The sequence below is a fragment of the Festucalex cinctus genome, chromosome 15, assembly GCF_051991245.1.
Source record: "Festucalex cinctus isolate MCC-2025b chromosome 15, RoL_Fcin_1.0, whole genome shotgun sequence".
Lineage (NCBI taxonomy): Eukaryota > Metazoa > Chordata > Actinopteri > Syngnathiformes > Syngnathidae > Festucalex > Festucalex cinctus.
Genome location: NC_135425.1, coordinates 11,486,539 through 11,502,696, shown reverse-complemented (window position 1 = coordinate 11,502,696; position 16,158 = coordinate 11,486,539). Strand labels below are relative to the sequence as shown.

The 16,158-nt window shown below is 36.8% G+C and overlaps 1 protein-coding gene across 5 annotated transcripts in view; it reads left to right on the top strand.

The window, feature by feature from the left end:
* tcf4 (transcription factor 4) overlaps nt 1–16,158 on the top strand; it is a 211,268-nt gene that overhangs the window by 3,849 nt on the left and 191,261 nt on the right. For 4 of the 5 annotated variants that reach the window (XM_077496696.1, XM_077496697.1, XM_077496699.1 and 1 more), the window contains 4 exons: nt 7,537–8,252; nt 8,363–8,454; nt 8,737–8,775; nt 10,854–10,926. In XM_077496696.1, the coding sequence (XP_077352822.1) occupies nt 8,383–8,454; nt 8,737–8,775; nt 10,854–10,926 (184 nt within the window). In that variant the 5' untranslated portion in view covers nt 7,537–8,252; nt 8,363–8,382. Of the gene's footprint in view, nt 1–7,536; nt 8,455–8,736; nt 8,776–10,853; nt 10,927–16,158 lie in introns of those variants that run through there. The other variant, XM_077496700.1, reaches the window with a different exon arrangement.

Here is a 16,158-nt window from a genome sequence, read left to right as displayed (position 1 = left end):
TTTTATAAAACCTATTTGTTACAAGAAGTCAAGAGAGACTGCCTATTATGTTTTTCATAAAAAAAAACAAAAAACTTTATTTTCATGTTAAAAATGCACTTTCAATAAAGTATTTGTAACTCCGTTTCTACCGCATTATTTTTATGTTGAGATGGTGTTATCGGCAGCTGCTGAAAGTAACTAAAAAGTAACTTTTAATCTAACTTTTAAAATCAAGTAATCAGTAACGCAGTTTAGTTATTTTTAAAAGCAAGTAATCAGTGAAGTAACTAAGTTACTTTTTCAAGTTAACTGTGGCAACACTGGTGCTGAGAATGCTATGCAGTAAGAATATGAATTGTGCCATGTTTGAACTGTGGCAATGTTGAATTTTTGGTACCCCTGAGGTACTGACCCTATACTGGACCTGGTGTCCTATGTGCAATCTCCGAACCCTTCTTTATTGAAAAATAATTATGACCTATAAATGTTTTTCACAAAAATCTTTACTTTCAACTTCTTACTATTAGCCAATGGTGCTTTCCGAATAACACTAACTACATTACAATCATGTGTCAGTTGTCACCTGCAGCGTACACATATTCTCAAACCTAACTAAATAACTAAATAGCCCAACAACTTTAGTTAAATATCAGGTCATCAGCAATCAAGTCCGCGCCACTTATCATAAGCAAACACTGTTAGCCAACGATAATCTGTGCAATCTTTGCCTAGGATAGCTGCCAAGCAAGGTGAAGAAAACTTGGTGTGGAGTGACTAATATACAGTGTTAAAGTAACATGATTAATTTACATTTGATGGGTGGTCAGGCCCTCCAGAGACTCAACTGTTTATATACAAGCAATTAACTCATTTACTCCCAATAACGTATACATACGTTTTTTAATGTTCTAAGTGTCCCAAAGACGTATTTATACGTGTTTTTTTTTTTTTTTTTTTTTTTTTTTTTTTTTTTTTAATAAATATGCTAGAGCATACAGAAGGCTTTGATGCAGCCTCTCAACTGCAAAGAATGGTTGCAGAAATGGTAGTTATTACACAAACGGCCAGCAGGTGGCAGCAGAGCAAAGGAGATCAACCAGGGCCATGTAGAAAAAAAGCTCAATTACTTACAATTTTAAATAGATTTGTGAAAACTGATGAAACTTAGCTCTCTTCTAATGCTAATTGCTGCAAAACGGAAACAGATACAAACATACTTTTTTTTCTGATGAAAGAAGAGACTTTAATCTTTCTTTTGATAGGTTCCATGCTTTTATAGCAATAGAACACAATATTCTGTGGGCCTTGCAAAATCAGTCAAAATCCAGTAAAACAGCCGGGAGCGAACGGGATTGCTTCTGCGAAAATGGCTGGGAGTGAATGAGTTAAAAGTCATTTTCCCATAATATGACGTCTTTAAATGAATCAGCACTCTGTTAAACCAACAAGTTGATTACAAGACATGTAGCTGACAAATTAGATACAGTAGATATAAAAGTTATACACATCTTGTTCAAATGCCACAATTTTTTATTATAAAAGGAGATCAAAATAGTTGTAAAATTTTTCCCACCTTTAATGTAAAAAAAAAAAAAGAATTATTGAATTATGTATTTATTTAATGTATTTGTGTACTAAAACTGTCTGCTGTTTCAAAATGTTTATGTCCACCGCCGAGTCTTTATGAACAAAGAACAGAGTTACGCCATTAGTTTAAACGCCGTTATTCCCAACATTGGTTGTTACCAATTAGGTGGAATTGGACAATTTCCCACGGCACACCAGACAGTATCTCACGGCACGAGTGGTTGAGAAACCCTGCTTTAGCGACACGCCTCCTCCTCTCCACTGTGAGCGAATGCACGAAAGAGCGGCATACATTCCAAAAAACTCTACGCTAAAAAGTATGTATCGGAGTGAAAACAATGGAGATGCAATACTGTAGCAGATGTAACTTGAACAGAAATCAAAGTCCCCCTCTCCCATCAACCCTATAAAATGGCCGCAATTCATACTTTTAACAGATGCCCGAGAACAAAAATCTCTCTGTGTCCAAAATCCATAGCTCATTAAAATAGTCCTTTACATCAATTCTCCTACAGGGGTCGGTCGGGTGTTCCGAGTTCAGTAGGCAACTTGGCCTCTCCAAGCTAGCGACGGAAGCATTCCAGGATGCGTCCCTGCTTTTGGTGGCCCCAGTTCCAGCTGACTCAAGGTCGAACCAAAACTAACACAAAAAATCAAAACAAAACGTAATAATAGTGTAGTGTCAGCATGGTGGTGGCCGGGGGTGTGTCGACTTTTTAAAATCCACTTCATGTGATACCAAAGCTAAAACTATAAAGCCGTAGCTCATCTAGAAATAATTACGTACTTACTTAATGACAAAGCTCATGTTTTTGATATCAGGAACACCACTAGAGCTCTTTACTAAAGCTCATTTTGTTATACAGTAACTTCTATCAAGGATGGTTTTCAGCTGCTCAGCTGTGACCCAGATGTGACAGACATACTTTGTTCTGTGTCAGACCATAACTGTTTGTTCCTGTTCTTTGTCAAGGTTAACGTGGCACACAGACTAAACCAGGATACATTGTTTTCATGTTATATAACTCTTCGCCCTATTCACACGTTGATAATGAATAGGAGCAATGAGTGGTTAAGTGAAATTTTACATGGAAAGTCCACACCACCAGGGATAGTGGAATCAAATGAGCAGAATTAAATCTAAATTACATAACTTGCAAACTTGAATAGACTTTTTCCAAAACCATTCCCCATCATGCTAAGAAATTAGCATACATGCTAATCTGTTGAGAAGTTTATGCATAATAATTTTAACTAAGACAAAAATGAGAACACCCCCCATATCCCGCTATGATTTACATTGACAGGGATTTGACACATTGAATTATAATAGAACAAACAATTTCACTGTGCCTGTATAATGACTCAATACCAACAAAAACGACTTTATGCGCTACTCCTCATTATCAGTTGTCTTATATTCTTTCAGTGTCTTTAATGCATTCTAAGTAGAATTATTTGTATTGTGCAGCTGCGCCTCATTTTCAGACTGTACAATTTGTCTTTACTGACAAATGGAAACAATATAACAAACAAGGACGAGGGCCAAGATAACCATGGGTGGCTGTGCCTCTATTGTGAAAAGTGAAACACAAAATTGACTTATGAACTGTCATCTTTTCGTTTGGAAATTTTGGATTTGGGAAGGGTAGCCCAATCAAGCCTCGATCATTATGTGGCATTGTAACTTCCTGTGATTTGTTTGACTTCTGATGCTAATTCTCTAATAGAAAATCAGTAAAATGCAAATAACCAATCCCAGAGCCAGACAGCTGTTTTGAACTGTACAAGCAAAGTTAACAACTGTGAATATTAAAATGTAAGAATAATAAAACGGTCTAACTTAAATGACAAAAGCGTTATGTTGCATCACCAATTGAGCACTAGTGTAAAAAGAATAAGCTTTAACATCACAGGTGCCTTTTTATAGGTGCTGGTGACTTGGTTTGTATCATGTTAAACATTGACCAGAGAAAGCAAAGGAGAGTTTTGTCTTAGATTAGAAATAATAATGTTAAAGGCAGTGGTTATAAGTCCATCTCCTAGCCCGAGACTACAGTTACAGCCATTATTCATAAATTTAAGATCCATGAAAATGTAACCAACCTCCCTGTGTGCGGCCGCTAGCGGACAATTGATGACAAATTGAAGACAGCTGATACAAATCGCAACAAAAGAGCCAAAGTCGAGGTACATCGGTATCAGATCGCACCATCACTCATTGTTTGAGCCAAATTGGGCTTCGTGAGATAACCAAGAGGGACACCAGTGTTGAAAATAGAAAAATAAAAATTGACAAACCACAAAGGCTCCTATGGACAGATGAGACAAAACGGGAACTTTTTGGCAAGGCAAAAGAGCTCTGTGTCCACAAACGCCAAAATGAAGCATACAAACCACAAAGAAAAGAACACTGCCCCTGATGTGAAACATGGAGGATGCTCTGTTATGTTCTGGGGTTGATTTGCTAAACCTGGCACAGGGTGTCTTGAATCTGTGCAGGCTACACTGAAATCTCAAGACTCAAGGTTAGGAGTGTGACAATATATTGATATCACGATAAATCGCGATACGTTGTCTCCCTATAGATTATCGATACACCTATGCCAAGTGTTGATATTTGTAGCTAATATACAGCCACTATAACGGCGCCTTTGTTCATTACCTATTGAGCAATTACTTGGCAGGCCACTAGGGGAGCACCTCATAAGAGTGGCGGGGAAATGTACGGGAGTCTTCAGGCAAAGAAGGCTCATGAACGTACTTTTACTTGTGTAAGACATTTATTTATCTGTCCAGCAACTGACTCACGTTTGCATACGTTTCTATGAAAAACGTGTATTATATATTCGACTTTAAAGTTTTAAAACATATTTTATGTTTGACTTTTTGAAGCACCTTTCTGAGGAATATTAATATTGATTTAATATTTAAGTCATTTTACTTTTGCAATGTTCCACAAAAAATTGTTACTGATTATCAAATGAAACAATTGAATATGTAACTTACTGACATGTTGCATGACAATAGTGTTCACCCCCAGCCATTTTCACAGAAGCAATCCCGTTCGCTCCTGGCTGTTTTACTGGATTTTGACTGATTTTGCAAGGCCCACAGAATATTGCGTTCAATTGCTATAAAAGCATGGAACCTATCAAAAGAAAGATTACTCTCTTCTTTCATCAGAAAAAAAGTATGTTTCTGTCTGTTTCCATTTTGCAGCAATTAGCATTAGAAGAGAGCTAAGTTTCATCAGTTTTCGCAAATCTATTTAAAAATGTAAGTAATTGAGCTTTTTTTTTTCTAGATGGCCCTGGTTGATCTCCTTTGCTCTGCTGCCACCTGCTGGCCGTTTGTGTAATAACTACCATTTCTGCAACCGTTCTTTGCAGTTGAGAGGCTGCATCAAAGCCTTATGGTATGCTCTAGCATAAAAAAACAAAACAAAACAAACGTATAAATACGTCTTTGGGACATAAAACATAAAAAAACGTATTTACACGTTATTGGGAGCAAATGAGTTAAGAAAGACAACTGGATCAAAGTTAGGGTACTATCATGTCTACCCAGGCCTGTTACATGAGTGCTTTTTATTTTTATTTGTTCATATAATTCTGGTGAGTTGCATTTCAAAAGCAATTTCTGATTTTTATTGGTGATTTTTCTTTTATTATTAAGATTTTTTTTTTTTTTTATTCATTAGCAGAATACCAACAATTTTGTCCACGTGTGTAACATACGGTATGATTATTTCAAGGGCTTTCTTGATCAGACGGTGCACTACGATTTGGTGACACCAAAATGTTGAGAGCATAGTTTGTTCTGAAGTGTTATAAGGCCTTTTCACACTGCACTTGGTTTTCATTGTGTTTCCACAGGAAAGTGTGCTGGGACCGTAGCCATAGAAAGCAAAGCCTGGACAATGGTACGTGTGGGTGTCATATTGTCACCCAGCATGACTTAACGTCACTACGCAACACAATTTCCAAAATGGATCAAATGTAAGAGACATTTTCTGCAGGAACCTCACAATATATTAGGGCTGCAACTAACAAATGTATATATTTTTAAATAATTGATTACTTTGGCAGTTCATGAATGAATGAGATATGCCTAAAAGGGACATTATTTCAAATTAATAATGCAGACAATGCACAAAGGTAAATCGATGATATTTCAGTTACTAATTTGGTCCACACCATGTAAAAAAATAAAAAATTAAAAAATAAAATATTTGAGCTATCTGACATCACTGCAACGCCGCTTGGAATTTCATTGTCACTCCCTTGCAGCACATTAACAATGAGCGGGTACGCCAACACTGCGCTCTGCTAAGTGCAGTGTGAAAAGGCCACACACACACTGTGTCTCCTGACCTCTGTTAAACCCCTGAGACTGTACTATGTTGTACAATGTTGATGATGTTGTAAGATGGCGGACAGTTTAAGGGTAAAAGTACATCCTCTTCACATGATAATAAATATGGCTGTATTTATGCTGGCCATTTTTTTTTTTTCTGTCTGAGAAACTTGCACACGCAGAGAGTAATTTGTGGAAATAGGTCAGTCACTTTCTACCTGCAGGCTGTTGGTGACCAGGCTGGTGTGACTCCACCTCTTCACCTCCCACCTTCTGCAGCCTGCCAAGATTTGTTTTTGTGTCACCATTCTTAACATTTTGAAGTTGGATGAATGGGAAGTTTTCTTTAGTTTTTGTGTTATTATTAAGGTCCGATAATCATTTTTGGTGTAGTAAAACTAAAGGGAAAAAACTTTATTTAAAAACATTTTGCTTTTCTTTCGTGTTTTTTTTTTTTTTTAAACGTACAAAACTATTAAACTATTAAAACTATTCAGGAATTTAATTCTGGTTTATGGAACCGTCTATTTATTTTTTTTGTATTATTTTAACAATTATGAGTCACACCATATCACATATAGACAGACCTTTACAAATGCAAACCTTTGTCCAGTTACTATTTTTGTTAACGTTGCACACACTTTTGGGGTCTCGAAATATGATGTATGTTAACGGACAGATTGTTACGGCCTAGTTCTTGAACGTACCCTTAATATGCAGGGGTGCCCAAACTATGGCCCGTGGACAGTTTGCAGCTGCCGTCTATCTTAAGTGGCCTACGCCATGTGCTAAAAATAACATTTGACACAGCCCGCGCTGCTTTTAAAAAAAGAGGGGAGAGGCTTCGTCAAATGGGGTTGACAAATATGCAAACTGGTCTCATTAGGAGCTTTTCCAGATATATGAACATGACAAGAAATTATAAACAACAAAAATAGGAACACAATCTCTCTTATTAGCGCCCTGGTGATTGGTGAATAAAGATAAATCAGTTTTGCTCACTTTTGTGTTCTGTATACGAGCATACAATTTGTGAAAATATCACAATAATGATCCTAAAAAAAATTCTGTTCAAATTGTCCGTTTACTGCAGATTGCTGTTATTTCGGTTCTGAATGTGGATCCAGTTTTCAACTGCTGCATGCAGGGGAGGGACAACAACCGCAAAATCCTTACAAATCCCCCAAATATTTTCCCTATTAACTGAATGTGATGTAGCAGTGTGATTTACATGGAAACAACATTTAATTTGGATAGACTGGTTTTAAAGTGTTGTTAAAATAAAAGTTAACATTTTGATGTGGCGATTGCATCCTTGGAGGAAAATGATTGGACAGGTTGTGACCCCTGATTTCACTGCCAAATTGAGGAGAAAAATTGCATGAAAAAAAAATACAATTAAAATTGCATATATAATAATAAAAAAAATTCATTATCCTACTCATATTTTACACTACCCTAAAAAATAAATAAAACAAAACAAAATAAAATACAAGTTAGAGGTGAAGTCTTGTCATCCTCTCTCAAGGAACCAAACGTGGCTGTCTTATTTTCGTGTAAAATTACGCAGCAAACAAGACTTTGTTGTTGTCTTTCTTTCCCTTGCAGATTGCCAGTGCGTACGGTGGCAGCAGTATTTCGACGCGATGGTGTTAGACGAGGATGTAAGCTAGGTGGCCGCACCACCACATGAATCAAACCGACCGCGACTTCGCAGCCACACGCGCATGGGAGCCGCGCAGAGCGCCCGGGCATCATCAGCACCCGCAGCCGAGCGGAGGGAGCCCTCAGCCGGCCACCAGAAGCGCACGCTCCGCCCGGACTCTTCCAGTCTGCCTCCTCCAGTTCTCTTCCTGTTGACTCGCATGCGCGCACACAGTGAAAAGTCGTAATCTTCCTCGGAGGTTTGCTTCTTCTCTGACAGGCTCGCTAAGGTGTTTTTTTTTTTTTTTTTTAATTCTTTAATGAATGAATATTTTGATTTGTATGAATGATTGTTTGAGGCTTGACAGTCGGACGAACTGCGTCTTGACGCGGAGAGCTCGGACTTATTTTGGCTGCAGGGCGAGAGGAAAAACACACCAAACAAAACAGTCCTTTCTGTCACTTCTTCTTCTTTTTTTTGTTTTTTTTTGTTTTGGTTTTACGTCCAGCGACTTTAAACCAGGAACGCGCTTGTGAGCTTTCTTCCCCGCTTGAGGATGAGAGGAAATTAGACGTGTTGATCGAGGCTTTGAGCTTGTTTTACTGGATTTATTTTGGCTGTGGCGAGCGAAGACCCGGAGCGGAGCGGAGCTGCGCGTAAAAAAAAAAAAGCGAAAGAGGTCTTTCCTCCGCTCTCCTCTTCTACATCGCCATCCAGATACACTTCCATCTGTCTGTCTACGTCTACCTCCTCTGTCCATCTATTTCTCCATTTGTTTCCATGTTGTAGGTCCGTGTGATTTTGCTAAAATGCATCATCAACAGCGGATGGCAGCTTTGGGCACAGACAAGGAACTGAGTGACTTACTGGATTTTAGCGCGGTAAGATATTTTATTTATTTTAATTTGGAACAAATGAGTGTGATGATAGGAGAGGCTGGAAGTAAATAAGCACGTCCTGTTAGGCTTTCACAGTTTTACATGTTTAATTAATGAGTTGCACGCCGCATAACCTGCATATCTTTCTTTTTTGACATTAACTGGACAAAGTGTGTGTTTATTCAGAGTAAGTTAAAAGAAAAGTGAAGAGCATATTTGTGATTTCATTTTGTTTGTATGTGTAGATATTTTTGATGCTGCATTGGTAATTTTGTTGTCTTATAGATGCGAAACAGCGAGTTGAAAATGTTCCCATCATCCATGGTAGTATATCTTATTTTAAGTCCTTCTTCCCCCTTTATGTGTAGCCTTTTGCCTATGACAAAAAAAAAAAAAAAAAGCTATTTAATTTCCAATTACAATGAGTGTTCCATGCACAGTGTAGGCCTACCGAATAGTTCCTGCAAAAAAAAGAGAGACTCTTTCAGCATGAACCTGCGTGTTGCACGTGTCCCGTTCGTGCAGCTTTAAACGCAAAGACATAATCCCGTTTTTAAATGTAGCACACTTCTCCCCCCAATTCCCTTGGAATAAAAGACTGTGGTGTGAATTTGAGGGACAGGAAATAGTGTTCCATGCTCTCGGCCATGTTTTCTGTGCCTCTACCTCCCTCTGGGAGCAAGTTTGGTCACAAGAGGAGGAGGGGGATGAGGAGGAGGAAAATAGATACAGCCCTCAATGAGGAAGAATAAACGGACTCCCATTAATCCTGTATGAAAGGAAGATACGTCAGATTAGAAAGTGCAAAAAAGGGCAGTATGCATGCCAGGAAATCCTTGCACACAAAAAACGAAAAGCCTTAATAATCATAAATATGCAAATGCAATATGACAATAACACACATTTCCATAGCTTACCTTATTAAACCAGTTAAACGTGCTCATATAATTACCCCAAGTAATATTCATGCTTAAAAACTATTATAGAAATTTTATCTCTTTGTCCTTATTTAAGTTTCAAAGCCGTCAAATGTAACACACACACTCTGAACCACATTATTGTCAATGTTTAATAACCAATATAAGTGCAACTTTATACAGAGGCTGTGGATCAAATGCAGTTTTTTTTGTGTCTTGTGCTACTGTGAAGTTTTTTAAACGCGCTAAAAACTTTGCATAAGAAAAACAATAATTGATGAATAGTTTTAAAATGTTTCCATATGTCACTATACATACCGTATAAATGTTTATACAATAACATATTCATAAAGTGTCAGATAAATAGCCTAGTCTGATTATTACAGTGATGTATCACAACTACAAGTGATATTATTGTGATTATTAAATTAAAAACTTTCGTCCTGAACAATATTGTCAAACAGAAACATAGATTTAATCTTACATTTGTGCTTTAAAATGCTTCATAATCATTTCATGTGAAAAATGAAGTACAAATTAACCACACACATATTTCAAGGCCTCTCTTCATTACCAATTGAAAAGTTGTATTGATTTATTTCTCCTTGTGTTTGACTCATTCCAAATTTATAAATAAACAAATGTTGACCAAATCGAGCGGCGAGCCCACCATTGTGTCTCCTCCTACCATTAACAGGCCGAAGATTAATTTATGCGATGGCAGGTCCGTGAACGCCCACCGTTGGACAGAGTACTCAAAAATGATTTCTTTTAACAATTGCTAATCAAATATCAAGTCAGTTATGTCGGGGGAAAAAAAACAAAAAAACTGATCACACACACATCTCAGGCCCAATGTGAGGAATAATGATGTCAATGTTCATAACTTTCAATTTCTAACAATAATTATGAAATGGCATTATTTGCATGTGAAAGTTTGGCACTCACTCAGTGCTCACCGTGGCCTGCTGCTCCACAGAGATGTCAAATGTAACTGTTCATGATCTGTGATATGGTGAAGCCTCATTGTCACTGGTGAGACTGCTAACATAGCAGCAGTCAGGATGTATGTAGACGTCACTTACAATGATTCTTTTCGGTTAGATATTAGATCAGTATGATGAGTTTCATTCCTAAATACAGGGTTTTGAAAGGTAACTGACGATTCGGAAATAAAATCACAGAGGAAAAATATGATGCTCAACTGTAGATTAACACCTTTAAAGTTCGGTAACTCATATGTTACAGTCCTAAACATGAAGACCTTGTTGTAAAAAAAAGAAAAATGCTTCTTGAAAAGCAGATGTCACCTTTACATTTGAGGCAAGGAGTGATAGACTTGTTGCAGCACTATTTCCCAGCCAAATGTCTCCCCGGTGTATTGGAATGAAGCTTTTCATATGTAGCCGCAGTCATTTTTGTGTGCTCTTATTGCTGCCCGTGTCTGTGCTCTTGGAGGTAATGCGTGCTCTATTTGTCTTCTAGATGTTTTCCCCTCCTGTTAGCAGTGGAAAGAATGGACCGACCTCCCAGGGGAGTGGACATTTCTCCGGCTCAAGTACGTCAGCTTTCCTCTTTTTTCTTTTTTTTTTTTTTTTTTTTTTTTTTTCAATGAGCTGTATGTTGTCTCAATTTGAGATCCTCCCATGCACCTGCTCTGTGTGGGTAACCACACGCTTTTGTTTGGTAGGGGAGTGAGGCTGTTGTATTTGCTCAGCATTGTTGTTTGGTGTTTTAAAATTTCTGAGGTATACTTCATACTCTTCAATATTATACATCAAATAAGCTCATTCACTCATCGAACTGAGCAGCTACAACTTGTGGTCACTTGCATAATCTGATTAGGTACAATAGAAGATTAATATATTATTAATATATTAGTATTAATATAACAATATGTTTACTGCATTATTTCTTTAAAAATATATTAATGTTAGAAAAATGATATTTACTATTTGTGGTCACTTCAACTTGTACACTCAACTATAATTAACTTTTTTTTAATTTTAATTTTTTTTTTTTTTTTTTAACAAACGACCATTATTTAGTTAGTTTGTTTGTTTGTTTTTAAATAAACGACCATTATTGTAAGGCGTTTATTTATTTATTTTTATTTTTATTTTTTAAATAAACAACAATCAATATTGCACAATCATTCAAAAAGCTTCCGGGCGCACACGCCTCTGGCGGTAAACCAGAAGTGCTGCAAACATTTTTGCCATCAAGAATAATAAGAATATCACTTGAGTATGCATATGAAATCTATATAAAGTAGACATGTCAAAATTAGTGCGTTAATTTTGAGTTAATTTAAGGTTCCTTTAATGCTACTAATTATTTTTAATGCACAATTAATGATCACCCCTTGTTTGGAAAGCGTACTGGGGGAATTCCCGTTGCAACGTAGCACACGTCCACGTCAAAAATTATCAGTAATAAATTGAATAATAATGCATTTTTGTTGTGGAGACTGGGGTCCAGCTGCATTTTACAATTTTATAAATGTGTAGAATTTCATAATTTACTTCATGTTAAAGATTAGATGGCTCTTAATATGAAAAGAAAAATGCACTGAGTTTTACAAATGTAGTTATGCCATCTAGTGGCAAAAAATAACCTCAACACAAATTAATATCACACTCGTTTTTTACAGTACAGCTTTTTAATTTTAACTCAGTTTTATGAATTATTATGAATTTACTGTATCAATGATTAAAAGATGCAGACATATTTATATTAGAGATTTTTCCACTTTTATGTTAACAAGAGTATGAACATTTCGAAAAAAAATGTTTTATTGTACATTTTATTGTACATTTATAAAAAATCTAACATTTGCAATTAATCATGAGTTAGCTATTGAAGTCATGCGATTAAATACGAAATGTTAGTCGCCTGACACCCATAATGTAAAGTAATGTTAAATATCAGGATTCATATCGCCTTGAATGCCATATATCGGGATACATGTGTATTGTTGGTAATAGCCAGCCCTACTTATATTGGATGTTATTATAGGTGTACCTAGTGAAGTACTGAGTTGTGTATTGTTTGTAGGTTCTTCCAAAACCTCTGAAAAACAGGCTCTATGTAATTAGTATGTAATGTAAATATTATCATATGAAAAACAAGACGTGTTTTTTTTTTTTTTTTTTTTTTAAACAATTTGGGGGGTAACTTTTGTTTTCAGAAACTCATGTTCATTCCTGAGAGAGACTTCCTGTTTTTCGGATTTGGTGATGTCACTCTTTCCTGCCTGTGAATGTACTGTGGGGATTAGCTCACTGCGGTTCTATACAGTGTGGTGTCAAACAGTAGTGAAACACGGTCGCTTGGAAAGTTGAGCCGGACAGTCGATTGTGAAGTGTGTTTCGATTTACAGTCAGGTTGTAACTTGGTGAGTTTATCATCAAATGTGTGTGTTTGTATGTGATTGACATTAATGAGATAATAACAGCAGAGTGTGTAATTTATTCACCTAATCCTATTTGGCTTTTTAGTAAGTGAGTGACTGCTTACTTAATGTGTCTTCCATTCATACATTTTGTTACCATGCAGTAGGTCAGCCATGTACACTGCAGCGGTCAACACTTATTTTGATGCTCCTTACGTGTGCCAGCAATTCGCAGTTCACGCTGAGCCACTTGCTTATTCATGCAGTCACTGTGCTAGTAGCAGACAATAACCATGGTATTGAACCTCTCATTTCCTAATTCAGGAATATATTTAGTTTGCTTTGAACAGTTCAGATGCTGAGACCAGTGCAATGAAAGTGCAGATAGTCGTGGTACACTGCCGACGACATCTCCTGAACAGCTGCTTGTTAGCATGAAGCTAGCTAGCATAGACTCCAGCTGACCCTTAAACCTGAAATGGATGTCACTGACTGTATGCCCGTATTGTAGTGGTTAGACATAATTGTAGTGGAACCACAGTTTTTGGAAGTAATTTAATAGAAATGTATGACAACTGAAACGGTATTTACCTCTTCCACGCCGTTCTCTCATCATTCACCAGACGCATTCAAGAGTTTTGATCATCCCTTTAAGAACGGTACAGAGACTTTGCTGTCTTTATTGGCATTTAACATTTCTCAACAGAGGGCCCAGCTGCAATTCACTACGCACTGAATGTGTTGCAATGTAAATAACAATAGCAGCATCCGTCCAAATAAAGTATCTACAAAATGTATGAAACTGGAAATTATTTTTGAAACATGAATCTCATAGTTACGTTAGTAACAACCAAATAAATAATCAAATTTGTCATTACAGTTGGGGTTTCTTTTAAATTCCACAATGAAGTAGTTGGTAGTTATTGTAAACATGTTTTCATCCAGCATTCTGCCACTTGTGCAAAATTACAACTCACAAAAATATTTGGATGCAACTAGTGGTGCAACCGATCATAAAAGTCACGGTTCGGATTGCATCACGGATTTGAGTTACGGGTCGGATCGTTTTTCGGAACAGAAAAATTTAATAAATAAAATAAAAATATAAATAAATAAATAAATAAATTTAAAAAAATATTTTGTAAAACGCCGTTTTCCATTAAATAATAATAATAAAATAAATCAAAATGTCTAATATAGCCGTTTAGGATTTAGGAACACTATTTTTAAGTGCAATAGGAGGCAGAAACATTCATATTTTTTACATGGCTGATGTGTAAAATAACAAGGTATTAATGGCTTAATAAATACAGAATTTAAATAAATTTTAAAAAATATTTTGTAAAACGCCATTTTCCATTAAATAATTATTCAAAAAAAAAAATCTAAATGTCTAATATAGCCATTTAGGAACACTATTTTAAAGTGCAATAGGAGGCAGAAACATTCATATTTTTTACATGATGTGTAAAATAACGAAGTATTAATGGCTTAAAGTTGTGCTCTTATAACCTAAACAACTAAGTTTGACATTTTGAGTTGAATGTTTTTCTTTTTTCCATCCATCCATCCATCCATCCATCCATCCATGCATCCATTTTATTGGGCAAAACAGTTTTATTAAATAAATGAAAATAAAACTCTATTTATATAATAATGCACAATAAACCACATTCCCTTCCTTTAAACATGGAGAGTGAATTACAAAGTAGCCTTGGTCAAAGTAGCCTGTCAAAAACTGGTCTTCCTCTAGACCACCGGCAGACAGACATCGGTCATCATGCTAACATGTAGCCGCTAGCCACTTATGTCGGAGACTTCTCCCGTATCATACAATGACGGCTTAATTAATTAATCGGTTTCTTAGCATCCTAAGTTAGCGATTGAACATGAGTACGGGATAGCATTGTGTTGATGTTGGTCAATCAAAGAAATGTCTCAAAGGGAAGTCAGGCTAGCCATCACGCCATGACGTTGCCAAACAGTAAAAGTATACTAAGGCTGTTTGCTTTGCCGTCAATGTATTTTGTATTTGGCAAAATTTATTTTGAAGTTGGGCTTACCGTGTTACGTTGAGGATGTTACAGCTTCCTTGAATAGTCAGAATGGTATCAATGGTATCACGAGGATGGCCGGGTGGCAATACTTTTTCATAAAGGAGCTTCAGGAACATTTCAGGATTCAAGGGCACTTGAATATGCTTATTAACCACTATGCCCTTCACAATGACATACAGTATTATCGAGACCAGCTTAATGAGCACAATCCACGTGTAGTATAACTACACACCTTGTGCCATATTGAGATTATAACAGAATCCATGATCATCCAAGCAGAAGCAGCCGGTGTGGTTGAAATGTTTCCTGCAGGGTTTTTGCAGAGAAACTCTCAGATCATTTCCGTTGATCCCGCTCATGTTCGTCAGCCATTCTGTTAGTTTCCTAAAAACAGCGCGGCGCAGACGTCCTCTTTGTTTACTGCTTGTTTTGTGTGCCATGATGTGGTTTACTCCCGTGCCGTGCATGCAAATGTGAAGAAAGACAAGAAATGTTATGAGTTTGGGGGGAAAAGTACCCAGTTTTTGGTTGCAATTCATCGGATGTTGAGCCTTGGTTTGCTGCTCCGCTGTGTATCCTCATTTTGGAATTATTTTCCTGCTCAAAACACACAGCACTGTCACACAAACTTGAAACTACACAAACAAAATCCCGTTTTTCCACCCACATGTACAAGATTCATCACGCACACACATTCTGCTCACCCCTGCTGTGGCTTTCTGCAGGCCTCGGCATTTTGATGAGCCCGGCGCTGTTTGTGAATGCAGCTAATTAGAACTCTATAGACCCACACATCCATGAGAGCAGCAGTTTCCAAAGGAAGGGATGAGGCCAGAGGCTCGGACATGCTGACACCGAACCCGGTCCTCACATTGTATGTTTAGTTCTGCTCAGCAGTCATGACTCCGGTCTCCATTTTGGGCAAGTTTAAAAAAAAAAAAAAAAAGTACTCTTAAAGATGGACTGCTCAGCAGTTTGACCTCCTAGCATGAGGCTAAATCATCACATGAAAAATATTTGTTGTTCTTCTAATCTTGGAATATATTTGTTGGTGTGTATTACAACAAAAATTCAAAGTGCAGAAACTAAAAAAATGTACGAAAAGCTAACAACAGTGAACACACTTTTTTTTATTTTTGTGGAAAGCTAATTGCTGATAAAAAAAACACACACACCTATTTACATTCTATAAGCTCTTTCTGAAATGACACAAAAGCCCTGGCTAATAGGAAAGTAGTAATTAGCATAAAGGAAGTATTTTTGAAGTGATATATCTCAACTGTACTAAAATTGTTGTATGTCATGTATGAGATAAGTTTAGCTCGTGTTGCGGAGAGTT